At 43.1% G+C, this 14,786-nt stretch overlaps 1 protein-coding gene across 3 annotated transcripts in view; it reads right to left on the bottom strand.

Moving 5' to 3' along the window:
- Positions 1–6,872, bottom strand: part of LOC138412477 (septation ring formation regulator EzrA-like) — a 71,253-nt gene extending 64,381 nt beyond the window's left edge. Inside the window, exons 1-2 of one of the 3 annotated variants that reach the window (XR_011244837.1) lie at positions 5,908–6,216; positions 5,690–5,823 (exon numbers count right to left, since the gene is read on the bottom strand). Coding sequence is in view for 1 of the 3 variants with exons in the window: in XM_069536445.1 (XP_069392546.1) it covers positions 5,908–5,919 (12 nt within the window). In the remaining 2 variants the exon portion in view is untranslated. Of the gene's footprint in view, positions 1–5,689; positions 5,824–5,907 lie in introns of all 3 variants that reach the window. The other 2 variants (XM_069536445.1, XM_069536444.1) reach the window with 2 other exon arrangements.
- Positions 6,873–14,786: the final 7,914 nt, after the last annotated feature.

Below are 14,786 nucleotides of genomic sequence, written 5' to 3'. Positions count from 1 at the left end.
GATTCACACGGGAGACCTGATCACAGGCTTGGCGCATGCGCAGCTCATAATAAATGAGTTCAGTCTGAGCAGAATGCTAACATCTGGTCTTCTCCCTTCTTCAAATCTACAGGTAATGTAGAACTCAGTTCTACAATTTCATCTTTGTTCCGAATTTAGTAAAGTTACGTTGGATGTTTTGTGAGTGTCGATGATTTTGAAAAGTATGAAAAAGTATATTTTAGTGACTCGCCATCCTGACGCACTTCGTCATGGCGAGTGCATGCGCAGTTCACGCTGTGGTTTCAGCCACCGGTGTAATGGGTCCGTGTGAGTGATATTATGGGTCTGTGACCTAACCAAACTGTTTTTAAAGTGGTTAAAATTATTAATAGCCAGCATTTGGCGAATACTCACATGTTAATTCATATTTATCTTTACCATCCTAGTCACAGCCTGGTCACGTGATGATTATTAAATGCTGCTGATGTGTTTCAGTGTGTGTACAAGAGTGTCAAATGTTTGTGTAATGTGAGGAAGTGTTAAGAGTAAGGGGGCTGGTTTGTGTGATGTGCTATGTGTGTGTCAAATTAATGTAATTAATTGTAAGTGTAGTGTGTGAGTCAGTGTAGGAATGTATGTTAAGGGACTGTGTGTTTCAGTTTTATTTGATAGTATTTCTGTATTTGTCATGTCATTGTTGTAATATTTTGAATATAATTTGAACAGCAAGCACTTTAATATGAGAATGAAACTCAATAGGAAAATGACTGATGTGTATTTGTCCAAATGATAATAAATGATTTCAGTCTGAGCAAGATGCTAACATCTGGTCTTCTCCCTTCTTCAAACCTACAGAAAGTGTGTATTTACCGGTTACGTAGTGCTCCCTAGCCTGTGTAACCCTTGCTGCCGGTCCAGATTTACCCTAGGTCTGGCGCCGGTAACACAGACTTGTACATAAATAATCATTTTGCATCCGATATAGAGCTAAAAGACAACTTTTCCCTACTTCATGCTCACTTTTTCCGTGACTTACAAGTAAGAAATTTTGTTCAAAATAATCTATATAATATATGGTCTGGCTATGTCCATATATTACGCAAGTCTTGTTGTATATTGGGGTAGCGATGATGTGAAGAGGATGAAGGAATCTCCGCTGACACCGTCTTGATTGTATAAAAGGTTTATTACAAAAAGTTCAGCATCAATACAAGCACTGCAGTCTGCTTGGAGAGAGATCCAGGGCCAATGTGAATCTCTTCTGCCTGGAGAGAGATTCGGGGCAAATGTGAATCTCTTCTGCCTAACAGATTCAACTCCCTGTTTATATATGAGAGTTGTCGTCGTAAACCTAAAGAAAACACATCTGGCTTTCCTCCAGCCCTCCTCATCCGCCTGGTAACAGGAAGGGAAAGGCGTCAGCTAAAATTTAGAGTGACCGTTAGAGCCTTAACGTATACATTCAGTTTTCCTCTGAGAGCCTAAACTTATGGGCCTCCGGATCCTCAGGGCCTATGGGCTTCAAACCCATAGATCAACTTCCTTCAAAAAGAACACAATACAACTTCCGGTGATGGCGGCGAGGCGGGCAGCAGAGTAGTTTGTGAGCTCCCAGACTGGTCCACGAATTTCCCCATTTTTAGAGAATTATTCCGGCTTATTTTATTACAAATTTAATGGGGAAATGTAAACTAAGGAAGGCTAAGAACATTACTATTCAAAACAGATCGGAACACGAGGAAATGGCGAGTGGAGAAGGTGATGTAGAGGTCGACACGGTCGAAGCTAACGAGCGCGTGGACATGAACACTCTGCAAGCTAGCATCAAGGCAACCCACGCTGACATAAAGGCAGGACATGCCGACTTGAAGAGGGAACTGAATGGTTTCCGCGAGACAATTAAGCGAGACATGAAGGAAGAGCTGGGGAACTTTAAAGAAGAAGTGAACCAGAAGCTGAGTGAGATCGGTGTGGAGCTGAATAATGCACAGGTCAGACTGGACGAAGTAGAGACACGAGTGGCCGAGGTGGAAGAATGGGACGCTAACGCAAAGAGCGTGCTGCTTGAAACTTTGCAGCAACAAGAGCACATTCTATCCAAATTAGTGGACCTAGAAGCACGCTCCCGCAGAAATAATCTCCGCATTTTTGGAATCCCCGAGGGAGAGGAGCACGACAATCCCTGTGCGTTCTTAGAGGAGTTTATCAAATCAGAGTTGTCGCTCCCCGACGTTGACCTTAAAATACAACGCTGCCACCGATCTCTCGGCCCGAAGCCACCTCCCCACGCCGCCCCGAGATCCATGATCGCCTATTTTCTCGCCTACAGCACCAAAGAACTGGTGCTGAGCACTGCTTGGAGAAAGAAGGAGGTTCATCTTAATGGAAAGAGAGTTTTTTTCGACCACGATTACCCGGTGGAAACCATGAAGAAAAGAAAGGAATATGCCCCGCTGAGGAAAGTATTAAAGGCAAAAGGGCTGAGGTTCCAGACACCCGCACCTGCAAGGCTCCGAGTCTTTTATGAGGAGGGACCGACGACGTACACTAATGCAAAAGAGGCAGCGGAGGACATGCTGAAGAGGGGGATTCTGTCGCCTGGTGAAGAGACCGCTGCACCTGTGGCTGTCGGCAACCAACGGAGCGGCGCAGACACGGCGCCCCGGAGGAGACTGACAGACGCAGGCTGGGAGCTCCGCGAGCCCACCAAACGCCGAAACCACACCGCAGGCATCGATCGAGCCCGAGAGAAGCTACGGAGATTTCAACACTCTCAAAGGCTTTAGGAGAACTGTATCTGAGATGCACTCGTGAGTAACTAGAGATAATAGCCTACGTCAGAGTTTACGCACACAGATATATATATATATATATATATGTAGCCTATAAGATGTTTTAACAGTGTTCGTGGCTGATTAAAGTTTGAATATCAGTCCTGTTACTTTACCTGTTTATATAAATTGCTATGGTATTGAGTATACTTAGCCAAAACATTAGTCACTCTCTGGACCAGTAATCTGGGGGGGATTTATCTGCACTCAAGCCGCTGGATGTGTGCTCTGATGACACTGATGACATCAATGCGCACCTGGAGGGGCCCTCCTCCTGGAGGCCTCCCCTCCCTGTTCAGAAGTTACATTTGTACTTCACTTTTGGAGGTCACTACTTTTATGTTTTACTGTGTAGCACATACTTTTTTTTGTTTACATGTTCAGGTCATTGGAGGAGCATTATGTGTTTATTGGTCTAATGGGATAGGATGATAAACCAGGAGTACAAAGTTATCACTTTGAATGTTAATGGTTTGCTTAACGCCATCAAAAGGAACAAGCTACTAACTAAAATGAAGAGAGAGAAACAGCAAATGGTTTTCTGGCAAGAGACTCACCTCTGTGATGAGGAACACGAAAAATTAAAACGCTTTGGCTTTAAAAATACTTATTACTCATCTTTTGGACGTAAGCAAACAAGAGGGGTAGCAATACTGATTTCAAATAAGGTAACATTCCAATTTTCAAAGCAATTAACGGATACAGAGGGGCGTTACATCTTAGTAAAGGGACATATAGACCAGAAACCTGTGACACTGCTAAACGTTTATAGACCCCCAGGCAACGATAAGATATTTATTAAAAAAATATTTGACATAATTGCTGAGGAGACCTCAGGTGTGCTCATTTGTGGTGGGGACTGGAATGTACAGCTACAACCCTCCCTTGAACTCCTCTAACTTAACGAAAAGAACGAACCCTGAGACAGTTACAGTCAAAACACTTCTTCATGAAGCAGGTTTGATGGATATCTGGAGGCAAACTCACCCGACAGAAAGACAATTTACTTCTTTTTCCCACCCTCACAGCGTACATTCACGAATTGACTATTTTTTCATGTTCAACTTTGACAGGCATAGAATCACACAATGTGATATAGGTGTTAAAGACGTATCGGACCACGCAGGGGTATATCTATCTCTACATCTGGATACCGAAGTTAAAAACACAACTTGGAGGCTTAACACTAGCCTATTAAATGACCCATCGTGCAAAAAATATATTGAAAAAGAATTTAAAGAGTATTTAGAACACAATGACAATGATGAAGTATCTCCAAGTAACATATGGGATGCTTCCAAAGCTGTAATCGGGGAAACTCATAATGTTGTCTTCTACTAAAAAAAAAGAAAGGCAGAAACAACTGAATGACTTACTTATACAACTAAAACACTTAGAAATCAAACATATGGAACTTAATGACCCCCAAGTATTAGATCAGATAAAAGTGACTAAACAAAATTTAAATAGGATATATGACAGTCAAGAAGAGATTAAACTTAAATTCACTAAACAAAGATACTATGACAATGGGCCAAGAGCCAAAAGATTATTAGCCTGGAGGATAAAAAAACAACAGGATGAAAGGTCCATCCATAAAATTAAAGATACACAATCTGGCAAAGTGTGTCATAAGTTGAAAGAAATACAACAATGCTTTGAAAATTACTATAAGGGTCTGTACACACAACTGGATAGTGCAGAATCCCCAAGCATTGTTAATTTTTTGAACTCATTGGACCTGCCGTCCATTGGAACGGAACAGAATAGTATAATGACATGTGAGATAACAAAACAAGTACTAGACAGTGCCATTTCGAGACTTAAAACAAATAAAATGTCTGGTGCGGACGGATATCCAGCGGAATGGTACAAAACATTTAGAGAGATTTTAGCACCGGTACTATTGAAATGCTTTAATTTTACGCTGAAGGGGGGAGAAATACCAATATCATGGAGACAGGCAATTATTTCTGTCATCCCAAAGACGGGTAAGGACAAGTCTGAATGTAGCTCGTATAGACCCATCTCAATTCTAAACATAGACTACAAACTATATGCCTCAATAATTGCAAAAAGATTAGAAAATATAATTCCAGATATAATAGATGACGATCAAACAGGTTTCCTAAAAAACAGACAGACACAAGACAACATAAGAAGGGCCTTACATCTAATGGAGCATATGAGTAAAAATGAAGATAAATCCATTGTTCTCAGCCTAGATGCAGAAAAGGCGTTTGACTCGGTCAGCTGGGAATACTTATACTTAACCCTGCAGAGATTTGGTTTTAATAGCTCAGTTATTCTATCTTTAAAAAACCTATACCACTCCCCTACAGCCAGAATAAAAATAAATGGTAGTCTATCAAACCCTGTTCAGCTTGAAAGAGGATGTAGACAAGGATGCCCCTTAAGCCCGGCCTTGTTTGCTTTATTCATAGAGCCACTAGCGCAAGCAATTAGAGAAGATCATGAAATAAGAGGAATTTGGATTAAAGGGACTGAATATAAGACCTGCCTTTACGCGGATGATGTATTGGTTACTCTTTCCCAGCCCGAATTGAGCTTGCCTAAATTATTTTCCTGTTTGAAAACGTTTGGTCACTACTCAGGTTACAAATTGAACATAAACAAAACACAAATATTGCCATACAATTATACACCCGCAGCACAACTACTTAATCCGTTTATCTTTAATTTGGACAATGATGTTGTAAAATATCTCGGGATCAGCATCCCAAAAGATTTATCCAATATATACGCTATAAACTACTTACCACTTAACAAAGAAATAAAGGCAGATTTGAATAGGTGGACCTTATTACCTCTGGACTTGCATAATCGAATAGACATAATCAAAATGAACATCTTACCACGATTACTTTTTTTCGCCAATGTGGGCTTTAGAGCGAGCTGTCATTTTCTCCTGCTCGCTTAAAAGGAGCTCATCGTTCTGTTTGAGCTTCTCTTTCAGAGCCTTAATCTCAAACTGCATTGTTCCACATGTCTGAAAAATAGAAACATGGAATTCATTATTAAAAGTCCACTCAACACAACCTGAACATACATTTCTAAAAAAAAAATTTCTTACCAGAATGTTCATTTCGGTAAAGGGGGATTTGTAGTTATGAGAGCAGTGTCTTCTTGATAATTTTTTTACTGAACAAATCACCGGTTGTCTCAGTAGGCAGGATTGTTGTCTTCACTAACGAGGACTGTGGTCTTCTCAGTTGACAGTCTGTTATTTTCACAAGCTAATAACTTGAAGCAAGGGAACTTGTTATTTATACGTTTGGTAATTCAGAGGACCAAAGAAATATCCTTTAATGTCTAGAGTTTTTGGTTCTTTGATTGGATTTGATAAGGATTTGGAGGCCAGCAATCCCTTTGATGGTTGCCCCCACATCAATCATCAAAGAAGATTTTTAAGAAGCAACCGTTTCCATGGCAATTTTTATAACTGCACAACAAGGCGGCCCCTCTGGGTTTATCAGGTTGACTTCTATATGATGCACATCATTGCGGAGCATACACAAATCCTGAGCTAGGCAGCTACTATACAAATGTTGCACTGATAGCTACAGTGATCCCTGTCGGAGACTGAGGTTAGTCTCTTGACCAAATGAAGAAAATCAATCAAGGATTTCAGATCCATTAGATAATGTGTGATATGCTTGAGGGAATTAATGAAATATGCTATGAAGTGTTGAATTAAGTATGTAGATCCTTTAAATTAGTAAAAGTACATGTGTCAGTAAGTACATAGTGTGAAATCTTAACAGCACAAGCATTATAAAATAAATGTAGCTGGATGAAAATAAAATCATGAAAATGGAAAACACTGTAAAGCAACTGTAGTCAACTACTTTACCATCAGCAGGAAGTGGGTACATTTTTGCAAACTAATTGTTGCATTGTGTGTCACTGAGAGCATGGGGAATTGTGTGTTTGTGCAGCAAGTTTGGATTCATGTTTGTAAAAAAATGTCTGTGTGTGTGTGTGAGTGTGAGGACCTTGATGCTGGATGGTTTCTAAAAGTGATGTGAAATAATTGAGAGGATGTGTATTTACATGTTGATCTATGTGATTTTAGTCTGTGAGAGCTATCGATGCACTGAGTTGATAACACAGGCACCGACATTCTGTGATTAAGCATTGTATTGTTGTGTGTTGTTCAATGTGATTTTACACTGCAAATAAAGGTTTCATATTTTAATTTCACTCACAGATTCATGGCTATTGAGCAGTGCTTTGTGAGTGTTGGTCAAATACGGTCTCTACAATTGTCAATGCTTCTACAGATGTGTTTGACTGTTTCCATTTCATTTCATTTAATATATTCCACTTAATACTGGGCTAAAAGGATTAGTTTATGTATGAATTATGAAGATTTCTTTCGTTACTTTTACCTTTTTTAAATAAAAGACACTTTATGTTAAACAATATTTAGTTTCTGCATTTTGGTCCTTCCCTTCCCTTTTTCCTACCACGTTCGTTCCCTCCCCACACCCTCCAGCCTTGACAGTACGAACCAGATATGGACCAAGCAGAGCTTTATCTTTTTTGTAGCAAGGTTTTTTATTTAGACTCCTTAGTTGACGAGCTGAGCACCGCAGGCACCAAGCAGCGTGCAAAGCTCCTGGAGAGGATGGCACCGATGCGGGATTGGCTTGAGGACAGACCCTGGGTCAGCCACTTTGTCCCGCACCTGGTGACCATAGAGAAGAGACTCAAGGACATCCTCTCATCCCCAACTCCCCCTGCTGATCACTACCTCGGCACCCGCCTGGCTTTTGGATTCTGTGTAGAATCGCTACGGTGCGGGGCGGACACCGGAGGGGAGCCCCCCACTCTGTTTCCATCCATCTCCACCAGCTCACAAGCGGCAACCTCAAGTCAGGATATCATGGATTCTAGCAGAAGCCCCCCACGTTCCAGCGCCGGGGGTCCCGGCAGATGCTACTCACGTTTCAGTCTCGGAGGTCGCCACTCCAGTTCCTGCCCCACGGTCGGGGGTTCAAGCAGTCGTCTCGCCAGCTCCTGCCCCTCGTCTGGGGGTTACGGCGAGTGGCTCTCCACTTCCTGTTCCTGCCCCTCGGTTGAGGGTCCCGTCTGGCTCCGCTCCGGTTCCAGTCCCTGCCCCACGGTCGGGGGTTCAAGCAGTCGTCTCGCCAGTTCCTGCCCCTCGGCTGAGGGTTACGGCGAGTGGATCTCCAGTTCCTGTTCCTGCCCCGCGGTCGGGGGTTCAAGCAGTCGTCTCGCCAGTTCCTGCCCCTCGGCTGGGGGTTACAGCGAGCGGCCCCCCAGTTCCTGTTCCTGCCCCACGGTCGGGGGTTTTACATAATTCTCAGTTGATGTAGTGAAATACATCTACACTGCCACATACACACATGAAAGATATTGACTGTATTGGAACATTTATTTTTACTTGATTTTATCAGTCTGATATCTGTCATTAATATCTCCAGACACCTAAAGAAACATCTATGGAGGGGCAACAGGATGAGGTATCATCCATATCTGAGCCCTCTACAGGTACTCAAAAGGCATCAACAAGTCGGCGGCAAAAAAAGACATCTACAACTGCATCAACTGGTCAAGTTAGATTTTCATGCATTATAAACAGGAGAGGGAGGGGATCCCGGAGCTCCACGTCAGCTTTCCCCCTCTGTCTGCAGTGGATGGGCCAGCAAGGATATATACTGGATATATTTGACAGCACTTGCACATTAAACACATTGGCCCCTGCGACAGACTGGCTACCTCCACTAGGTCCATCCCTCATCAGGACCCGAACCAGGACGGGCTCCGGAGAGCCGCACAGCATGGACCAGGGAGGGGAGGAGAAGACCCAAGGAATTACAGATATGTAATAAGATATAACAAAATAAACCAGGCAGAGAGTGAAGAAGAGAGAGGAAGATAGAAAGGTGCTGGTGCCTGATGGATGATCCCCCAGCAGTGTAGACCTATAGCAGCATAGCTATGAATGACTATGGTTCAGGGTAGAGCTAAAAGCTTTATCAAAAAGGAAGGTTTTAAGTCTAGCCTTAAATGTAGAGACATTACCTAACCCTAACCCTAAACCCTAACCCCTAACCCTACCATACTAGGCCCAAACCCTACTTTTTCTAATACACTATATAAGTAACTGTGATCTTCTCTATCAAATGCTTTGTTTATATCTAAATTTAAGATTATCCCTCCTTTCATGTGTGCTATTGTGTCTGCTATGTCCCTTCCTGGTATGCTGTAAGCCTGTGTGTATTCCTGTGTATATTTCTTGGCTTAGACTAATAAACTCAACAAAAAAAAAGATTAAATCTATCCATGTGAATGTGTACAAATAAAGTTAATTGTTGTATTAAGGCCTCAGCCCCCTCCACTGTCCCCAGCAAAGTGGGAGCACTGTCGAAGGTTTTATTTCACAATTTCTACACTGTGGCCCAAATGTGTTTTTCAGCATGTAAATGGAATACAAAGTAAATTGAGGAAGTAAATAGTATATAGGCCTAGGCTGATAATCAATAAATCAATTAATCGCACGATAAATTAAAATGAACTCAATAATTTTTCCGGCCTCGATATATTGCCATGTGCATGCATGTTTGTTTTCCTCGTCTCTTGCCTCCAAGCTGGCTGGATGACAAGAGGGTTCACTCCGTGCTCAGTCTCAGCACCTAAGCGCGTTTGTTCCATAGCGGAATGAACGGAGTGAACCCTCTTGTCAGTCATCCAGTCTCTTTGTCTCTGTGGGGGAAGCTGGACTGCTAGCATTGGCTACACACACAGAGTGCAGCTAGTCAGCCTCGTGCGGAGCAACACAAGGCAAAAAGATGATTGCAAAGCCAAATGCCACAGCCCTGGTGTGGGAATATTTCGGCTTCAAACTATTTAGAGAAATGCTGCAAACGTTTGACAGACAGTACGAATTGCCTGCGTGAAAATATTTATGTCATAAACGGCAATTCCAGAACTTTACAACAGAGTCTATTTTATTGTTTTTTGTTTGTTTTATTTATTTAGGATATTTAAATGTTCTTGAAATTACAATTACAATGGTAAAAAAAGAAAGATCCATTTATTACCTCTGTTTGTTTATTGGTTTATTTGTTTGCCAGATTACTAAAAAAAAGAATTAACCTTTTTCTACCAAACTTGATGAAGGGGAGGAACCCAGTTAATTTGGATGCATGTGTGGATTCAGGTTTTTTATTTTTTTCACTTTCACAGGAAATTCTCAACATTTTATGTAAAGAAATAGGTTCCCCGCCATCAGGGAATCGAACCCTGGTCTCCCGCGCGGCAGCTGTTGATTGTTTAGCTATACGGCCCTGAACACTTTCCCATTCATTGTCTATGGTAGTGCTAAACTACTATGGACGTAATGCTCCTCCTGGCCACTGAACACGTTGGCGCTGTTTTTAGCTTCATCTCCAGTTCTCTTCCTCGATTTCTCTTTTAACTTCAAGGACTGACTGAAGAAGAAGTATCAGGAGTATTGATCTCAACAACAACTTTGTGTGTCTGTTTTCACCAACAAAGGTAAGCGATCCCGCTGTCCTGACATTGTTCGGGAGTTTGTTCATCCACTGAGGTGCCAAAACAGAGAAGAGTCGCAACTTCGCTGAGCGGGCTTTGTTTGCTCTCAGCGATGGGGGTACCAGTCGGCCAGCTGATGAACGAAGTGCTCTCGCTGGGGCATGTGGTCTGACCAGTGTTTGGAGGTAGATGGGTGCAGTTCCATTGACGGCCTTGAAGGCCAGCACCATCATCTTGAATCGGATGCAGGCCCCAACAGGAAGCCAGTGGAGGTCACGGAGGAGGGGGTCACATGGGAGAATTTGGGAGAGGCTGGGAGTACAGCCAAGAGGGAGTTGCAATAGTCCAGGTGGGAGATGACCAGCACTTGGACCAGGAGTTGTGTTGTGTCTTTTGTGAGGGAAAGACCGGATCCTGCAGATATTGTAGAGGGCAAACCTGCAGGATCGGGCCACATCAGTGATGTTGGGGGTGCAGGACAGTCCATTGTCGAGGATTACGCCCAGGTTCCTTGCCGTCGACGAAAGTGATACCGTGACATCCTCGACAGTGACTGACAGGTCCATATGAGGGCAGTCTTTCCCCGGGATGAAGAGCAGTTCGGTTTTCTAAGGTTGAGTTTGAGGTGATGCACAGCTGTCCAAGCGGAGATGTCTGCCAGACATTCCGAGATGCACGTCACAACGTGAGTGCTGGAGGAGTATGTGGGAAAAGAGAGGAACAGTTGGGTGTCGTCGGCATAACAGTGGTAAGAGAATCCATGCGATGTGATTGCAGAGCCTAGTGATCTAGTGTATAGTGAAAACAGAAGTGGTCCTAATACTGAGCTTTGAGGGACACCAGTTTCCAGAAGGCAGGGATTGGACAAGGTACCGTTTCATGTGACCTGAAAGGTGCGATTTGTCAGGTATGATGTGAACCAGGTCAGAGCAGAGTCAGCAATGCCAAGTTCAGCCAGAGTGGAGAGGAGGATTTGGTGGTTGACTTTGTCAAACGCAGAGGATAAGCCGAGGAGAATGAGGACTGACGAGATGGACGAGGCTCTGGCGGCACAGAACGACTCAGTCGCCGTGAGGAGGGCCGTCTCAGTGGAGTGACCAGTCCTAAAGCCTGACTGATTAGGGTCAAGGAGGTCATTTTCTGTAAGATAGGAGGACAGTTGGTTGTAGACTGCACGTTCCAGTGTTTTAGAGAGGAATGAAAGAAGAGATACAGGTCTGTAGTTACGGATGTCAGCTGTGTCGTGAGAGATGTCTTGGAGAAGGGAGGAGGGAATCGGGTCAAGGGAACAGGTGGTGGCACGGTTAGACGTCACTAGCGTGAGAACATCTTCAGAGGAGAGAGGGCTGAAGCAGGTAAGGCCATCAGAGGTGAGGTTTGGGGGAGGTGCTTTCTGGATGGGCATAGGAGTAAATGAGGAGCTGTTGTCTTATACTTTCTTGGTAAAGTAAGTTGGAAAGTCATCAGCAGTGAGGAAGGAAGGAGGGGGAGGAGTAGGAGGGGTGAGAAGAGAAGAGACGAGAATAAGGAAAATAGTTTCCTGGGGTTGGAGGCAGAGGAATTGATCGTTGACAGGTAGAAGGCAGATTTAGCTGCTGATACTGTTGAGGTGAAGTCAGAGAGGAGGTGGTGGTAATGGGCAAGGTCATCAGGATGATGTGATTTTCTCCATTTTCTCTCTGCTGCTCGTAGCACCGATCTATTGGTTCGTAGAGATTCAGACAGCCAGGGAGGGGGGAGATGATCCTGCCGGTAGGGAGGTGAGAGGACAGAGAGGAGGGAGGATAGCAGAGTGGAGGAGGCTTCCTCAGTAGATATTAGTGAAAATTGGTCTGTAGATGGTAGTGAGGAAAGAACAGTAGAGGCGATAGCAGAGGGAGAGAGGGATTTCAGATTGCGGCGGGTGTTGACCGCGTGAGGTCTGGGGGCGAGGGAGGTGGTGAATTTTAAGGGGAGAGAGAAAGTGACAGTGTGGTGGTCAGACACAGTGATTGGGGTAACAGAGAGTGCTGAGGTACTACAGGACCTTGTGAAGACAAGATCGAGTTGATTCCCGGACCGGTGGGTCAATGAATTCAGAGGAGCGCAGCTTCTCTGGGGGGATGTTGAAGAGTGTCAAGAAGAATGCTTCTCCCCGTCGGGGAATCGAACCCCGGTCTTCCGCGGCGCCCGGGCCGCGTATAGTAAGCCTTAACTCTCTTAACTTTTCCCATTCATTCTATATGGTAGGTCTTAACACTACGGATGTAATATATTTTTGGCCACTGAGTGTAATTTGGGGGCGCTGTTGCCCCGTACCGGAAATCGGAACCGGAAATCCTGCTCCTTAACTTTTCTCATTCATTCTCTATGGTAGTCTCTTAACGCTACGGATGTAATATATTTTTGGCCACCGAGTGTAATTTGGGGGCGCTGTTTCCCCGTTTCGACAGCGGAACCGGAAATCCCTGCTCCTTAACTTTTCTCTTTCATTCTCTATGGTAGTCTCTTAACGCTACGGATGTAATATATTTTTGGCCACTGAGTGTAATTTGGGGGCGCTGTTTCCCCGTTTCGACAGCGGAACCGGAAATCCCTGCTCCTTAACTTTTCTCATTCATTCTCTATGGTAGTCTCTTAACGTTACGGATGTAATATATTTTTGGCCACTTGTGTACCAAGTGTATTTTATTGGCGCTGTTTCCCCGTTTCCCCCCGGGGGGGGGGCTAGAGAAGTTACAGCTATGTGGCTCGCACCGGCTACTGGGGACTGGCTAACTACATCGCTACACGATCTACTCTCCATGGTGCAGAGCCGCGACTCTAAAAGGCTCATCCTCGCCTCCATCCTGGCAAATAAGCTACATGTAACACATGTGTCGTTATCGCTAAAGGAGGCAGAGGAGTGACTGTACATCAAGCACACTGAGCAGGAGAGAGCAGGGGAGTGAGAGGGAGAAGCCATTGTTAACTGCTAATGCTAAATTGCTTTAGCTAACACGGGTAGTGTGTAGCTCACAGTGATTTTATGAACGAGTCGCTGAGACAAGGGGGTGTATGAGCGACAAGTCAAGATAGCACAACTATGAAAGTAACTTAGAATTAGCTTAAATGATTAAGATGTGAAAGGGAAAAGTGAGAGACGAAGAGGAGAAGAGACCGGTACAACACACAGTAGCTAACACCGGAAGTGAAACAATACGCAATACGCTCACCGCAATACGTCAGCACGTCTGAATCTGAAGGGCAACAAGTATTTCATTCTATGTTTGTATTTCATTCTATGGTTGTATTTCATTATATTGTTGTATTTCATTCTATTGTATGATGTATTGTATTTTAATGCAATAAAATCAATGTATTCAAGGCATTGTCCTTTGTAGCAAAATAAAACATGGATTTAAAACATCACACCAAACAGCAGCAACAGCATCAGCAACAACAACAACAATAAACTAAGAGAACAATAAATGATCATGATAATGAATGCGACGGTCAGGAGTGAAAAAAATGTGGAGGCCCAAATCGTTCCTCCAGAATAGTGTTAGGAGCACGTTTGAAGTCATTTGTAGTTGTGGTGGTGGTGGATTTATTTTGGAGAGCATCCCATTTCTATTTCTACTGTAATTCTGTTCATATTTCCATATTTCTTTTGTTATTCCACTGATAATTCTGTTTCTATTTATACCGTTCATTCTGTTCATCCCGCCATATCTGCAATATTTATACTCTTGATATCATCTAGATTTGCCACTGCCTGTTTCTATCTTTGAATGACTTGTATTTTTGATATTTGATATTTCATGTTGAATGTTGTTTGCACTGGGGATAAGAGGGAAACACTATTTCAATTCTCTGTATGTCCTGCACACATGGCATTATTGATAAGTGACAAGTTGACTTGACTTGAAGACTGATAAAGTTGATTCAAGATGTTGAAGCTTGAAAAAACTGTTGTGATCAGTGGTCAATGACCTCCATCTGGTGGACGAAAAAAACCATTGCACCCACCTGATCAAGTCACAATCCCCATGATTCCCATACTCACAAAGCATTAAAAAGCAATGATTTTGAGTGCAAATCCAATGGAAATGCAGTCAGTGGAAGCCAAAGACTATTGTTAGCCGAAGTCAAGTGTTTTAGTGTTTCATCTTGGACAGGGCCAAGTGGCTGAATGTTTTTTTTCTTCCAATGAAGCAGCAGCAGAAGCACAACACATATTTCTAATATATTATTATAAATATTATCATTATATAGTATTATTGTTACATACTGTTGTTAACAATCACAATAGTATCATGTCATCAGTATACTCACCATAAGTAGTAGTAGTAGAACAAGTATTTCATTTTATTGTTGTATTTCATTCTATTGTGTTTTGTTATGTATTTTGGGGGGAAGTCTTGCTCACACGTGTTCCTATTTATCGTGGTTAAAACTAAACATCTG

This window comes from Paralichthys olivaceus, chromosome 12, assembly GCF_024713975.1.
Source record: "Paralichthys olivaceus isolate ysfri-2021 chromosome 12, ASM2471397v2, whole genome shotgun sequence".
In the NCBI taxonomy this organism is placed as follows: domain Eukaryota; kingdom Metazoa; phylum Chordata; class Actinopteri; order Pleuronectiformes; family Paralichthyidae; genus Paralichthys; species Paralichthys olivaceus.
The sequence above is the reverse complement of the archived record's forward strand: the minus strand, read 5'-3'. Positions and strand labels throughout refer to the sequence as shown.